Source organism: Marmota monax, unplaced genomic scaffold (assembly GCF_021218885.2).
Source record: "Marmota monax isolate L192 unplaced genomic scaffold, Marmota_monax_Labrador192_F-V1.1 WCK01_AAM20220418_F8-fsc00012, whole genome shotgun sequence".
Lineage (NCBI taxonomy): Eukaryota > Metazoa > Chordata > Mammalia > Rodentia > Sciuridae > Marmota > Marmota monax.
In genome coordinates, this window is record NW_026695227.1 from 33,517,527 (window position 1) to 33,532,064 (window position 14,538).

The following is a 14,538-nucleotide window of genomic DNA, read 5'->3' on the forward strand; positions in this document are numbered from 1 at the left end:
GTCTCACTGAGTTGCTTAGGGCCTCACTAAGTCGCTGAGGCTGGGTTTGAACTTGTGATCCTCCTGCCTCAGCCTCCTAAACTGCTGGGATCACAGGTGTGCACTACCAAGCCCAGCCGCCCAGTGTTGTTTCTACTGAACACTTCTGGCTTCACATTGTGTTGTAGGGACAAACGAGGCAAGGCACCCAAGATAGCAGGAAACAGTTTTATTTGGCTGCAGCCAGGTTCAGAGGGTACAGCCTTTGCTGTAATCAATCAATCCCCTGAACCCCGAGTTCAGGGAGTTTCAGAGTTTTATACCCAGCATGTAAGGGGAGGGGCTCAGAAGTTCACAGTCTGCAGAAGTTCACATAAAAGCAGCTTTTTCTTTCACTGTTCTGGGCATGTTAACTCTTCAAGGACAACACCTGAGAAGGGGGGAGCTTCTTCTCTTCTTTCTTTCCTCCCCCTGCCAGCTGTTTCCATGGAGCCCATTTGTAACTTATCTTAAAAATGTAGACATCTCTGTGAAGCCCCACCTCAAGGCCAGAGGCCTTGTTTGCACATTTTTTCAAAGTACTATACTGGATATGTTTGTGAAAACTAGTAAGGGGGTGTCTAGCACCTGGAGTGCTGGTATCTTCTCGGCCAGTGGCCAAATAAACAGGGTAACACGAAAATAGGAAGTTTATCTACATTGAACTCTTTTGCAGAGACTCTTTTGTTGACAGTCCTAAAATCAGCCATGTTAAAGATTTCTGGAGAGGCCCAGTTCAGATTTTTCAGTTGAGAAAGGGGGTGCCACTTCAATTGTAAAGTAGAAAAATCATGAAGTCAAACCATCATGGGGCCACCTATATTTTAAAATATCCATATGCCAATTGTTTCTGGATGAGATCTGAGCAAATTACTCTCTTCCCAGTAGAAAAAGTTTAAAGGGATTAAAATGTAGAAAAATAGATAAATGACCATCAGCATAGAAATGGTTCATTCTTTCTCTTATTTAATAATTTTTTTATTGACCTCTGAGCATGATGGCACACGCTTGTAATCCCAGCAACTTGGGAGACTGAGGCAGAAGGATCATGAGTTCAAAGCCAGCCTCAGAAATTTAGCAAGACCCTCAGCAACTTAGCAAGTCCCTGTCCCTAAAATATAAAAAGGGCCTGGGGATGTGGCTCAATGGTTAAGTGCCCCCTGGGTTCAATTCCCAGTACCAAATAATAATAATAATTTTATTGACCACTTACTATGTGCCTTGTAGGCACTCTGCTAGGCACTGAAGAATCAGTGAGAAAACAGGCAAGTATGAAGTGACCCCTGCACCCACAAAGCCTATGGGGTAATTAATGAAATACCACTATAGATAAATTAATGACTAACGTACAAGGAGACTAAGGTACAAGGCACCTGGAAAGTTTATCATTGAGCCATATCCCCAGCCCTATTTTGTATTTTATTTAGAAACAGGATCTCACTGAGTTGCTTAGCGCCTCACCATTGCTAAGGCTGGCTTTGAACTCGTGATCCTCCTGTCTCAGCCTCCTGAGCTGCTGGGATTACAGGTGTGTGCTACTGCGCCCAGCCTGTGTAAAACTTTTTGATGTTGACATCTAACCCCAAGTCCTAATTATCTATGATATTATAATGGTGGATCTGTGTCATTATACATTGGTCTACACCTTAGAATGTCCAACACAAAGAGTGAACCCTAATGTCAACTTCAAACTCTGGGTGATATGTCAAAGATATGTCAGTGTAGGTTCATCCCCTGTAACAAATGAACCACTCTGGTGGGGTGTTGATCTGGGGGAGCTGTACATGTGTACAGGCAAGAGGTATATAAGAACCCTCCGTTTCTTTCGCTCAATTTTGCTGTTGTCCTAAAACTGTTCTAAACAAATAAAGTTTTAAAAAAGTGCACTCCTTGCCAGGCACGGTGGCACACTCTTGTAATCCCAAGATGGGGAGGCTGAGACAGGAGGATTGAAAGTTCAAAGTCAGCCTCAGCAACTTAGCAAGGCACTTAGCAACTCAACAAGACTCTGTCTCTAAATAAAAAGATAAAAAAGAGTTGGGGATGTGGCTTAGTGGTTAAGCACCCCTGGGTTCAATACTCAGTATCCCTCCAAAAAAAAGTGCACTCCAGCAAGGAGCCCAGGGAATCTTCCATAATAAAGGAAATGTTTCATGTCATGGGCATGAGCAGAAGTGAAACTCTTCGGACTATATATTTAATGTTGAATCACTGCTGGCATTTTATTGTATATGTATGATATTTCTCAGCAAGAAAAGAGCCAAAGCAGTTGGAATTGGCCGAGACTGGCCCATGCCACCTAGAAGAGAAGTCCTGAGAATAGGAGGCTCCCAAGATGGTGGGAGCAAGCTGGGGGAAAATAGGTCCTGAAAAAAAGAGAGGCATGAGAGAAGGGGGAGACGAGAGTGTTCTACTTCTAGAAGGGGAAAGGGGTGCAGGAGACAAAGCAACGGTACCCACCACCATGCTTGAAGGGGCAGCCCAGTGACTGTCCCCAGGGTCACACCATACTGGCCCCCTTCCCTTCCTCCTCCATTTCTGCCCCTTTTCATTCTAGTCGGTGTCCCCTCATCTGTAGCCCACGTTATAGTCCCCATCCTGCAGGGGGGATCACAGATTACTTCCAACCAACTCACTGGGCAGGAAGAACAAAACCTTGGAATGACAATGTGTGATGAGCATGGACCACAAAGGCTTAGAAGATTCATGTTATTTAGGGTGGCAAGGTTGGGTGCAGTCAGATGGGGAATAATGCTTGACTCAGCTGGAATGGTCAAACAGGGACCTATCTTTATCTATACCTGTGCATTTCTAGAAAAATTAAAAGTCTCATTTAAAAAATCAAGCTTTTTTTTTTTAATCAGGGATTGAACCCAGAGACACTTTAGCACTAAGCCACATCCCCAGTTCTTTTTTATTTTTCATTTTGAGACAGGGTCTTGCTAAATTGCTTAGGGCCTTGCTACATTGCTGAGGCTGACTTTGAACTTGCAATTCTCCTGCTTAAGCCTCTCAAGCCATTGAGATTACAGGCACACGCACAGCTACACCTTGTGAAATCAAGATTTTTAGATGGACACAATATCTTTATTTTATTTTTATATTGTGCTGAGGATCGAACCCAGTGCCTCACGCATACCAGGTGAGCGCTCTACCACTTGAGCCACATCCCAAGCCCAAGATTTTTTTACTGTCTATCAAAATTTAACCCGGTGACTCAGGACTCAACACACACCAACATCCCAGATGTTCAAGCCTTTTAAATAAAATGGTGTCATATTTATATAGAACATACCTATATTCCCCTACATACTTTGAATCATCTCTAGATGACTTTTTTTTCCCCCATGATATTGAACCCAGGGGTGTTCAACCACTGAGTTACATCCCTAGCCCTTTTTATTTTCATTTTGAGACAGGTTCTTGCCAAGTTTTGTTTAGGGTCTTGCCAAGTTGCTGAGGTTGGCCTTGGACTTGTGATCCTTCTGCCTCAGTCTCCCTAATCCCTGGGATTACAGGCATGCATCACCATGCTTGGCTCTAGATTACTTATAATACCTAATGCAAGGTATATGTAAATGGCGATGTAAATGGGGTTCAACTGTATTGTTTAGAGATTAATGATAGAAAAAAAATTTCAATATGTGTTCAGTAGAGACACAATTCTTTTCTGGAATATTTTCTACCAGTGGTTGACTGAATGAATCCTCAGAGGCAGAAGCCACAAACATGCAGGACAGATTAGATTTTTGGAAATATTAGCTTCCATCCTTCCTGAGTTTCTTCCTCTAAATGAGATATGGATTTACAACTCTTGCATTTGTTAAAAAGTTGACAGATAATTGGGATATTGTCCCCTGAGTTGCTGAGTGACTTTATCCCACTGGGTATACACAAGAATCTGGAAGGAGCAAGACAGGAGGAGGGGAAGGGAATTCTGGGGCCTTCCTGCCTTTCGCTGCTCAGTAAACACCCAGGGTGTGGAAATTCCCAGGAGACTGAAGAATGGGGGCCAGGAGGGGGGCTTGTCTGTCTCCTGCTGGCCCACTGCCTGGGGTGGGGCCTGATAAGACAGGTGGCTGGCTTCAAGGATTGGATGGGGCACAATTGAAAATATTGACTTGGGGGCCACAGAGTGCAAAAGGTCCCTCTCACTATGTGCTGAGACTCCCTGACTCCTGGGACCCATTGAGCAGTCTGGATCACATGCACAGGGAGCAAGTTGGTATTTTTAATAAAAATTTTTGTTTCTGTAAATAAAAATGAAAGTATGTCATTTGCAGGAAAATGGATAGAACTAGAACCATTATGTGAAGCAAAATAAGCCAAACTCAGATAGTAAAGGATCATGTTTTCTCTCATATGTGGAAGCTAGAGAGGAAAATAGAAAAGAAAAGTAGGAGGGCAGGGATCTCAAGAAAATCAAAGGGAGATCAGCAGAGGAAAGGGACCAGGGGTCGGGGGAAGGGAGCAGGGAAGTACTGGGGAGTGATATTGGCCAAATAATATTATTTTGTGGTGTGCAAATACAAATATGTATCAACAAATCTCATTATTATGTATAAATATAATGCACCAATTTAAAAAACGAGGAAAGAGAAAGGAAAAAAAGTTTATTTCTGAGTGTGTGTGTGTGTGTGTGTGTTTAGGTCATAATAAAAATGAATTTAACATGGGCCTTTGCCAAAATAGTTAGAAAACCACTGCCCTAGATAATGGTGTTGTTAACCTTATCACTGATGAGTGAAGTCCCTTAGGGTGACAGTGTGCAGAACCCTGGACCCTGCACTGGGTGGGCAGGGGTGAGGAGGAAGAGAGCCCGGTTTGTCTGGAAGCCCAGCTCCATGGAGGTGGGTAGCTAGGGAGGTAGCAAGATGGGGCCCTCAGGGACTGGGAAGCCAAGGGTCCGGGACAGGAGCCCTGCACTGGGAACCCACAATAGGGCCAGGCATGAGCTTGTCCCCACCCGGTGTCTGTTTATTCTCCATTGGTGTTTCAGAAAGTCAGAACAGGCCCTGTCTCAGTGGTGGCTGAAGTCTTGTGCACTTAGTCCTGAGTGTGTCTGCCTGTATCTTTGGTGACAGCAGTGGCAGAGTGTTGGGGATACAGTATGCCACCCAGCTGTGTCCTAACCTCCCTCTTGCCCTAAAGACTTGGAGATGGTCCTGACAGAAAGGCCAACCCCTTCACACACTTCACAGAACCTGTACACACCCGTGTGTACACAGTACGCCCTCCACGTGCAAACACAAGCTGCGCACACACCCTATGTATCATAAACGCAGCAGGTGGAGGGGTAGGAAGGGGCAGTGAGAAGCCACCAGGGAGGGCGGGTGGAGCAACTGTGAGTGCAGCAGGGAAAGCCCTTTTATTATTGCCAAGTCCTGTAGGGTACTATCTTGCCTTCTAGAAATCTCGGGCATGACACACCCAATGGCCGAGAATAAACTCTGGACCTCCAAAGAGATGGGAAGACTAGGACTCCGAAGTCTCTGGGTACAAAGGAACAAAGGTGGTAAAAAAGACATCTGTGGCCACAAGGAAGCCATGTGCCTGGCTGAGAAGTACAGGTTTGGGAACTGGAGTCCTGGCTTCTGGTTGGCCCAGGATGGGTCACATTCTAGGTGAGCCAATTACTGGAGCTCTCTGAACTTGCCTTTCTTTATCTGCAAGTAGTCCTAATGCTGAGGTACATGGGGAAGGAGACTAAACTGTCCCCTAATAAGGCCATCTAAAACCTGCTCCACCTACTTTTAGCATAGGCCAAATGAACCTGGGTATTTGAGAGCAGGCTGTAACCATAGGGCACTATGCACAGGTGACAGATTGTTATACAGGTACAGATGTCCCCAATCATGACCAAGTATCAACCAGGTTTCAACAAAGGAGTCTCTTTGGGAACAGCCTGGAGGAGGCCAGACTTTCCTGCCCAGCACCCTCTGCTTCCTGAGCCCCTCCCAGCTTCTGAGCCCAGGAAGAGGCCTCCTGAGCCCTCCCTGTGGACATGAGGTACACACATAGCAGGGTTGGTTGGCAGGGCCGCCTGAGGCTTTATTTTGGAAAAAAAACAAATGAACTGGTTTGGGGTTGAGGGCATGGATAAGAGGGGATACTCCAGGCAAAAGAGGGGGCCCCCAGGGGTGGGTGAGGGCTAGGGCTAAGCCTCGGGTGGGTTTCTTGTTCCCCAAGCTCCCCTTACAGCTGCTCCCCCCACAGGCTTGGGGGCAGCAGCAGGAGGCAGGAGGCTGGGAGGAGCCACAGAGACTGTTCACTTGGGCAGGACATCAGAGGACTCAGACACCAGCTTCCCATCACGAGTCTCAATCTTCTTCACAACCACAGCCTTGGTGCGGCTGAAGGAGCTGGAGCCCCCAGCAGAGCTGAAGTTGGGCTGGAAAGAGCTCAGGCCGTAGTTGAGGCCAGGGCTGGAGAGGCCTCCATAGGATGTGCTCAGCCCTCCTGGGGGGAAACAGAAGCAGCACATGAGCCCAGATTCCAGCCTAAGTCTGCCTGACCAGTCACAGCATCCTTCTCTACTCAGGACTGCCAGGGAACCAGGAAGAGGGTGGGAAGGGGCTGCCATATTAGCTGCTTGTCCTTGGACAAGGCATTTAACTGGGCCCCAGCTTCCTCCACTGTGTAAGAGGGAAATGTACAATAATTATTCAAAAAAGAAAAAAAAATGAGCACAATAAATCATATAAAGCACTTAGCACCATGCCTGGTGCCCAGCTACCATTTATTTAGGGGGCCTTCTCTTAGTTCTTACATTATTTGGATCCTGGGTATGTCACCTGTCACCCTGGTTTTCTCCCAAGAACAGGAATCCTGCTCCTCCTCTGTCTCCTCAACTGCTGCTGAGCACAGCCCCTCCCAGAGGTCGCCTGAACCCTGGCCTCCATCCCCAGTTCCCAGGACACTCACCTGAGTAGCCACTGGTGGTCTTCGTATGGATACTCATGTTCTGCATCCCAGACTCCAGCCTATACCCAGATACACAGGATGTCAGAGCCAACTCCTGGCCCATCTTGTCCCAGAACAGGACCCAAGCCCCAAAGGGGCTCCAGGCAGTCCCCATCCCTCCCCACCCCAGGTTCCAGGAATGGGGCTCCAGGACCAGTGAGAGAGCCCCACACCCACCGGCTCTCCTCGCCCTCCAGCAGCTTGCGGTAGGTGGCGATCTCGATGTCCAGGGCCAGCTTGACATTCATCAGCTCCTGGTACTCGCGCAGCTGCCGCGCCATGTCCTGCTTGGCCCGCTGCAGGGCAGCCTCCAGCTCGGCCACCTTGGCATTGGCGTCCTTAATGGCCATCTCCCCACGCTGCTCAGCATCAGCGATGGCGGCCTCCAGGGATGCCCTCTGTGGGGAAGCAGAGCAGTAAGTTGGCAGTGTTGGTATACCCACCCTCTGTCCCTCTTCTAGGTAGATGCAAAAGAAGATGCCAACCGTGAGAAAGAGGAAGCAGAATGCAGAAAGAGCAGCTTCCAGGCACTTCCCTTCCCACGCTTCCACCTGGGACACTTTAAGTCCCCCACCTTAACAGAACCAGAGCTCTGGGTTCTCAGCTCTCCATAAAGGAGCAAAACCCAACCTTGCCCTAATAGATAGGACCAATTAAATAAATCAGGGCATGGATCCTGGACCCCATCCTACCTGACAGCCCCCGTCACCTTGTCCTAGTCCCAGAGACTGCTCAGTGTCCCTCAGCCTCCCAGGAGCAGTTTGAAAAAGTCGCCCCTCCAGCTCGGGTCCCAGACTCCTCCCTCCTTCCTACATGACCTTCTCTCACCCAAAGCTGTCCAAGGATCCTGCCCCGCTCCCAGCCCCCTGGATACCTGGCCTTTGAGGGCCTCAATCTCTGCCTGCAGGCGGCTGATGCTGCGGTTCATCTCAGAGATCTCCGTCTTGGTGCGGCGCAGGTCATCCCCGTGCTTCCCAGCTAAAGTCTGTAGCTCCTCATACTGCAGACGTGGGACAGGAATGAGATTCAAGAGGGGACCCCCCTGGACCCTCAGGTGCCCTCCCCGCAAGGGACAGTGCCCTCTCAGCCAGGTCAGAGAGACTCGGTCATCTCAACCTCCTGTCAAGTTCCTACACACACTCACAAAATCTCACACACAACACACACACATATACATATAAAACCACTAGAGGCCTCTTTTCAGGCCACCAGCCACCCATTCTGCAGGCCCAGCTCACAGCAGGCAGAGTTGAAATCCTGCTCCCTTCTCATGGGCTAGGACACAGAACAAGCCAGAAGGGAAGGCCCAGCCTAGTGGTCCTGCTCTTCACCTTGATCTGGTACATGCTCTCGGCCTCAGCCCGGCTGCGGTTGGCAATCTCCTCGTACTGGGCCTTCACTTCAGCGATGATGCCATCCATGTCCAAAGAGCGGCTATTGTCCATGGACAGCACCACAGATGTGTCAGAGATCTGGGACTGCAGCTCACGGATCTCCTAGAGGAACAGAGGGGCAGGTGGTGAGGCTCTGTCCCTGCACAAAAGGAGCCTTCTATAGAGGATAAGACAACAGGAGAGGCGCAGGAGGAAGTTAGGGCTGGGAGAGGGCCAAGTTTCTACAGAAGGACGATACATCAAGGACCTGGAAGATTGAGGGAAGGACAAAAGGAAACCTGGCTTTCAGTAAATAACCAACGGAGAAGACCCCTTCCCTGCTCTCGGCACCAATACTAAGCCCCCAGAGGCAGCCAATACAGCCCCCAAGGATCAGGACAAGGGCTTTGGGGATGGAGCAGGCCTGAGTAGCTCCTGGGTCAACACTCTGTGACAGCCTTGGACAGGTTATTTCACTTCTCTGAAACTATTTTCTCATCTCTGAAATGCAATAATAAACCCTCCCTTATGCAAGGGGACAGTGCCACTAGAATAACATTGTGGGCTAATATTTCTTGTCAGTTGGTGTACTAGGGGATGGAGGGAGCCTTTGGCCAGGTCCCAGGGTGGAGCACTACAGGATGGGTACCCTCCTCTGCAAGCCCCTAAGAGCATACCTCTTCATACAGCTGCCTGAGGAAGTTGATCTCATCAGTCAGCCCTTCCAGGCGAGACTCCAGCTCCACCTTGTTCATGTAAGCTTCATCCACATCCTGAGGGTGAGGAGAGAGGGCTCTGAGCTGAGGGCCCACCTCCAACCCCAACCTAAGGGCTCCCCAACGTCCACTCCATGACCTGGACTTGGAACCTTCTAACTAATCGCCTCCCCTCCCCCCACTTTATGGCTGATCCTCCAGCCCAGGTTCTGTCCGCCGCGTCTGCATCCCCACCCCATACACCTTGACTCTGCTTCCTGCAGTAGCCACTCCCCATCTGCCCACTCCAGGAAGCCCTCTATAGCCACACCTCCAATTATGCTCCATAATTTTTTCCCTTTCTTCTCCCTTTTTTTTTTTTTAACAGGTTTTATTCAGTTTCTCTTGTATAAAATCCCTCTATTGGAGCCATAGTTGGAGCCTGGGTCCTTTGCATGGAGACTCTGGTGCAGGTTTCCATTTTTTTTAAACCATGTTCCAACATTGATGTCCAGAGTTCTGTCCAAATGTATTTAGCTACCTATCTGTATTTTTCCAAATTATACATCTGAATGAACTCAAATGCTAAAACAAATGAATATGTCCCATTACTTAGAAACATTTAAGGACAGATTCTAGAAAATTCTTATTTCAAGTCTCTAAGCCCCAGCCTCCAGCATCTGAAGAGAGATAGGAGGACCCCTCACCTTTTTGATGAGGACAAATTCATTCTCCATCTCTGTACGCTTATTGATCTCATCCTCATACCTAGTGGGGAAAGGTTTAGGATCAGAGCATGAAAGCAAAGGGGAGGTAGCCCTGCATCTTTTGTTGCTGATGGTGGTGATGCTAGGGATTAAAGCCAGGGTATTGGGCATGCTGAGCACACACTCTACCACTGGGCTACACCCCCAGCCCTGCCCTGGATCTTTTAAGGGGGACATGAATATCCAGAAAATTCAGTTCACAGAAATGCAGGATATGAGTGGGGTGGTTCTTTGGCCCTCCCCATCCGTTCCCCTCTCCCCTTGCCCACACACCCCATGTTCTGTCAATTGGAAGGTCTAGAACAAGAAATCCCTTTCCGATTTCATGAATACACATTGCGCTGGGCATACTGGGAGGATCCACAACAGGGCCTGACATGAGACCTTTATGGTGACATAAATAGGTCACCAGCGACTGTAAATGTGAAAGTGAAGCCTGTTGGCTGCCTATCTAGGTGTACTACTTAAGCATTTCATGTAACTTGTCCAAATATGGACAGTCCTGAGATTGAAGAGGTGGATGTTATGAATAATTAATCCAGGACAATGGGCACAAACAGAGACTATCCCAAGAAAGCCCAATTAGATGATCACCCTAAGTATAAAGTGCTACGTGGCCACAAGCAGAGGACCACAGGGACTTGGGCCTCTGATCTGGGGGGTGGGGTCAGTCAGGATGACTTCAGGGGGGACAGGGGGTTTGGGAACTCACTTATTCTTGAAGTCCTCCACCAGCCCCTGCATGTTGCCAAGCTCGGCCTCCAGCTTCAGCTTCTCCTGGCCCAGTGACTCCAGCTGCCGACGAAGGTTGTTGATGTAGTTCTCAAACATGTTGTCCATGTTGCTGCGAGCAGTCTTCTGCTGCTGCAGGAGGCTCCATTTGGTCTCCAGCATTTTGTTCTGCTGCTCCAAGAACCGTACCTACACGAGGAGGAGAGACCAAAAAGGTCCACATCAGCCCAGGGTCAGATGCTGAAGGAAGCAAGCACTATCTTTTCTTTCAGTCCACTCCCCAAGCAATGAGGTCCTCAGAACTCAGGGATCTACTTAGCTGTTCTGGGGGGACCACCTATGATGGGGGAGAGGATAAGAACAATGAAACAATGAGTGGTGAGATGGGCAATGGAGTTGGAGTTGGAGTTGTCCCCCTAGCACTTGGGGTGGGAAGGGCATGGTTGGAAGAAGACTGCTAGCAGAGCTGGGCTGAAGCTGTAGAACAGGACTCATTTACCTAGGCTGCATGTCACAGATCAATAAAAATACCCAAGCTTGCTTTTTTGGGTTTTTTTTGGTAATGGGAATTAAACCCTGGAGCACTTAACCTCTGAGCCACATCCCCAGCCTTTTTTATATTTTATTTTGAGACAGGGTCTCACTAAGTTGCTAAGAGTGGCCTTGAACTCACAATTCTCCTGCCTCAGCCTCCCAATTTGTTGGGATTACAGGTGTGTGTGACACCACACCCAGCAACAGCCAAGCTTTCTATTTAAGACTGAAAAGGAAAATAAATTATGTATATCAAATCTTATCCTCATCATTATTATTTGGAATGACTTTGAAGGAAGGATTCAGGCAGACAAGGGAAACTTTAGCCCTGACACCCAGAGCACACTGGCCAACAGCTCTAGGTTCTAGCCAACATTCACACTAACCTGTGCAGCTTAAGTTGACTTGCTGCTCCTCTCAGAGTCTGGGTCTCCCCAACCCTGCAAGGGCCTCAAGAAACTCAGGTGGGCCCTTTCAGGAGCCCCATCTCTGCCTAGAAGTCACTTAGAGCAAGGGTCATCTGCAGAGTGGAGGTGCTTCCCCCCACCTCACAGCACTTCTTTAGAGATTCTTCTGCATGGAAAGATTCTCCCCACCCCACTCTTGCCCCAAACACATAGGCCCTGGGTTCCTTGAGCTCATGGAATCCTCTTCTTAGATTAAAATTCAGAAATTTTAGTGGGAAAATGTTTTTAAGGAAGGAAATAATAGAAGAAAAAAAGAAGAAGGAATAATAGACTTGTTCCAAAACAAGGAATCGATTTTTTTTTTAATTAATCCAAAATTGTGCCTGGTGGGCACAGTCAACGGACAGGAAGAACCTCTTTTTAAACTGGAGAGACTTTGAAAAGAAGAACTTTCTGCAAGTACAGTCCAGTTATTTCTCCACAACCCCCTCTGTAAAACCCTTTCTTCCTCAGTCCATTCTGCCCCCCAAAAAATCATTTAAAAAAAATACTAGTGTCTATCATATTTAATCCTAATGGAATGCTTGATGTGGGTCACAGTCTTTCCATAATCGCTTGTGTGAATAGGCCAAATCTCTGATTTAGGGATTACCACGCCCATTTCACAGATGAGGAAGTGAGACTCCAAAGGTAACCCAAAGAAAACCTCCTCAAGCCGTGAGAATCAAAATTCGGACTCCTAAACTGCGCTTGACTGTCCTCTGTAAGGAGCCCAAGGCCAGACAAACGCAGCCGAGAAGTGAAAGGGTCTTGGAAAGTAACCAGCAAGCCCTGAGCAAAGAAGAGGCGCTCCTGGGGGAGGTCAATTCCGATGGGAACCGTCTGCCCCAGGATTTCCCTCCTCCCGTTCCCACAATGCCTCCCAGGAGCCAGTCAGCAGGGAAGGGCCAATCCCCCGGGGCCCCTGGGGCCGCAGAGCTCCGGCTGCAAAACCCGGCCTGGCTCCCTCCCTGGGAAAGTGGAGCCAGATAGCTGGGGCGGAGCCGGGTAGGAAGAGTGAAAGGGGACAAGGGCCAAGTGGGGAGAGGGGCGTTGGCGGACGGCCGCCCCATAAACTCCGGATTCAACAGGACGTGACACCAGGGCGGGGTGTCCAACGCCCTCAGACTTTGAATCCTGGACGAGCTTCCCCGAGGCCAGGCCCCGCATCTCCCCCGGACGTGGAGAGCTCGGCCAGGTAGAGTGCGCGACCTGGGCGCCAGGTCCCGCGGCAGCCCGGCCCCGCCCCCACTGCGGTGGGCAGCCCGGGGCAAGTCGTGACTCAGCCTGGTGCCCCCACACTCAAGCCCGCAGGCGCCAAAGGCCTCGATCGATCGATACTTGCCCGTTTGAACCAAGACACCTACTTCCCTCTCTTAAACTCCTAGAACCCTAATCAAACCCTCCCCCCACCCTTTTTGAACAAAAAGGAAGAAAGAAAAAAACTTGAGGTCACCGTTGTGGAACCTTTGGGACAGTGCTAGGGGAAAGGAGTGAATCTGGAGGGGCTCCCCTCCCACCCAGCAGTGGAACAGCTGGAAGGGCTGGAGGCTGAGAGATTTACTGGCAGGTCAGAACTCGGTTGGGGCTGAGGTAGATGTGGAAGGCCCAGGATTTATAGTTCTAAGCCGTGCAGACCCTCTCCCGGGTCCCTGACCCAGCCCAAATCAAAGTGCACGGGAGGAGCCAGCCCTAGGCTGGAAGGGACCCGTTGCCAGGATGGTGGGGCCCAGCAGGAGCCGGTGGGGGCTGGAGATGTGCTGCCAATGAGGGTGACCAGGAGAAAGGGCGTGGACCCTCTGGGCACAGCAGGCAGTTATGCAAACCCAGAGGACTCTTACCTTGTCGATAAAGGTGGCAAATTTATTGTTGAGGGTCTTGATCTGCTCCTTCTCTTGAGTACGCACAGCCTGGATGTTGGGGTCCACCTCCAACTTGAGGGGGCTCAGCAGGCTCTGGTTTACGGTGACTGCTGTGATGCCCCCCACACCACCAGCCCCGCCATAGCTGCCGCTCAAGCCCATGCTGGAGCCAAGGCTCCCCCGGAAGCTGCTGCCGCTGCCCACCCTAGAGAAGCTGGAGGAACTGATGCGGGCACCGGGCCCACTCGTATATGAGCGGCTGCTGAAGGCCCGGGGGCCAGAGGTGGACATCTTGTAGGACTTCTGGGTCACCCTGATGGACATGGTTGAGGCTGGAGTGAAGGCAGGAGGGCCAAAGACAAGAGACTCAAGAAGGAGCCAAGCAGCTGCTTCTAAGTAGTGGGACAGCGCCCAGGAAAGGCCCCTTATAAAAGAAAGCCAAGCCAAAGGGGAGGGGAAAAGACCTCGTACCTGAGTGGCTAGGCCTCGAGGGGGGCCGGGCCTAACCCGACACCTGCCACCTCCAGGAAGGACTCAGGCGAGGGCAGCAGAGAGCTGCTCCCACTCGGGAGCCCACTCCAGCACCACCCTAAACACAGCAAAGAGCAGTTCAGTCTGTGTGAGACTGGGAGGAAGGAATCCACCCAGCCGCCAAGCCAGGTAACAAGGAGGCTGGCCTGGGGTCACCCAGCCGGTGGAACCCTGACTGCTGGGTCTCCTCCTCTCCTGGCAGGAAAGGGTTCTCTAGCAATTGGATCTCTTTTAAGTAGCTGATTCCCCAAAGACACCTTCCTGTATGAGGGTCTGCCCAGACTGGCCAACAGGGCCCTGGATTCCCAAGCCTGGGATCTGAGGTCAACCATTTGCTTCCTCTCTCCAAGTTACTGCAGTACCCCTAGCAGCTGGTACAATGCCAGAAGGGGCTGGGTAGATATTTGTGGAATGAATGAATGAACACAAGCATTCACACACACTGGCTGCCTTCCCTCTAGGTCTGTAGGTGCAAGATAAAGAGATCTCGCACGGCACTTTTCCTGGACACAACCCAGTGCTCTCAAGATCCCAGGGCTCCCCAAGCTAGGCTGAACACTGGAGGCCTCCCTGAGGGCCACAGAGAACCTAGAAAAGGAGGATGGAGAACAGGAAGA

At 49.9% G+C, this 14,538-nt stretch overlaps 1 protein-coding gene across 1 annotated transcript; it reads right to left on the bottom strand.

Moving 5' to 3' along the window:
- Positions 1-6,044: 6,044 nt before the first annotated feature.
- On the bottom strand, positions 6,045-13,807 carry Krt8 (keratin 8). Its single transcript, XM_046435601.2, has 9 exons — positions 13,370-13,807; positions 10,529-10,737; positions 9,757-9,817; positions 9,032-9,127; positions 8,313-8,477; positions 7,856-7,981; positions 7,159-7,379; positions 6,943-7,001; positions 6,045-6,477 (listed from the first exon to the last, which is right to left on the bottom strand). Exons 1-9 carry the CDS (start codon positions 13,712-13,714, stop codon positions 6,287-6,289), a joined length of 1,473 nt encoding a protein of 490 aa, XP_046291557.1. The 5' UTR covers positions 13,715-13,807; the 3' UTR covers positions 6,045-6,286.
- Positions 13,808-14,538: the final 731 nt, after the last annotated feature.

What these genes read in the sequence shown, in the direction of transcription:
- Krt8 (XM_046435601.2), bottom strand. Translation starts at nt 13,714, where the DNA reads ATGTCCATCAGGGTGACCCAGAAGTCCTACAAGATGTCCACCTCTGGC. An exon ending in AATTTGTCCTCATCAAAAAG is followed by an intron (nt 9,128 to 9,756) that starts GTGAGGGGTCCT and finishes CCTCACCCTCAG; the next exon opens with GATGTGGATGAAGCTTACAT. An exon ending in CTGGAGGGCGAGGAGAGCCG is followed by an intron (nt 7,002 to 7,158) that starts GTGGGTGTGGGG and finishes ATCTGGGTATAG; the next exon opens with GCTGGAGTCTGGGATGCAGA.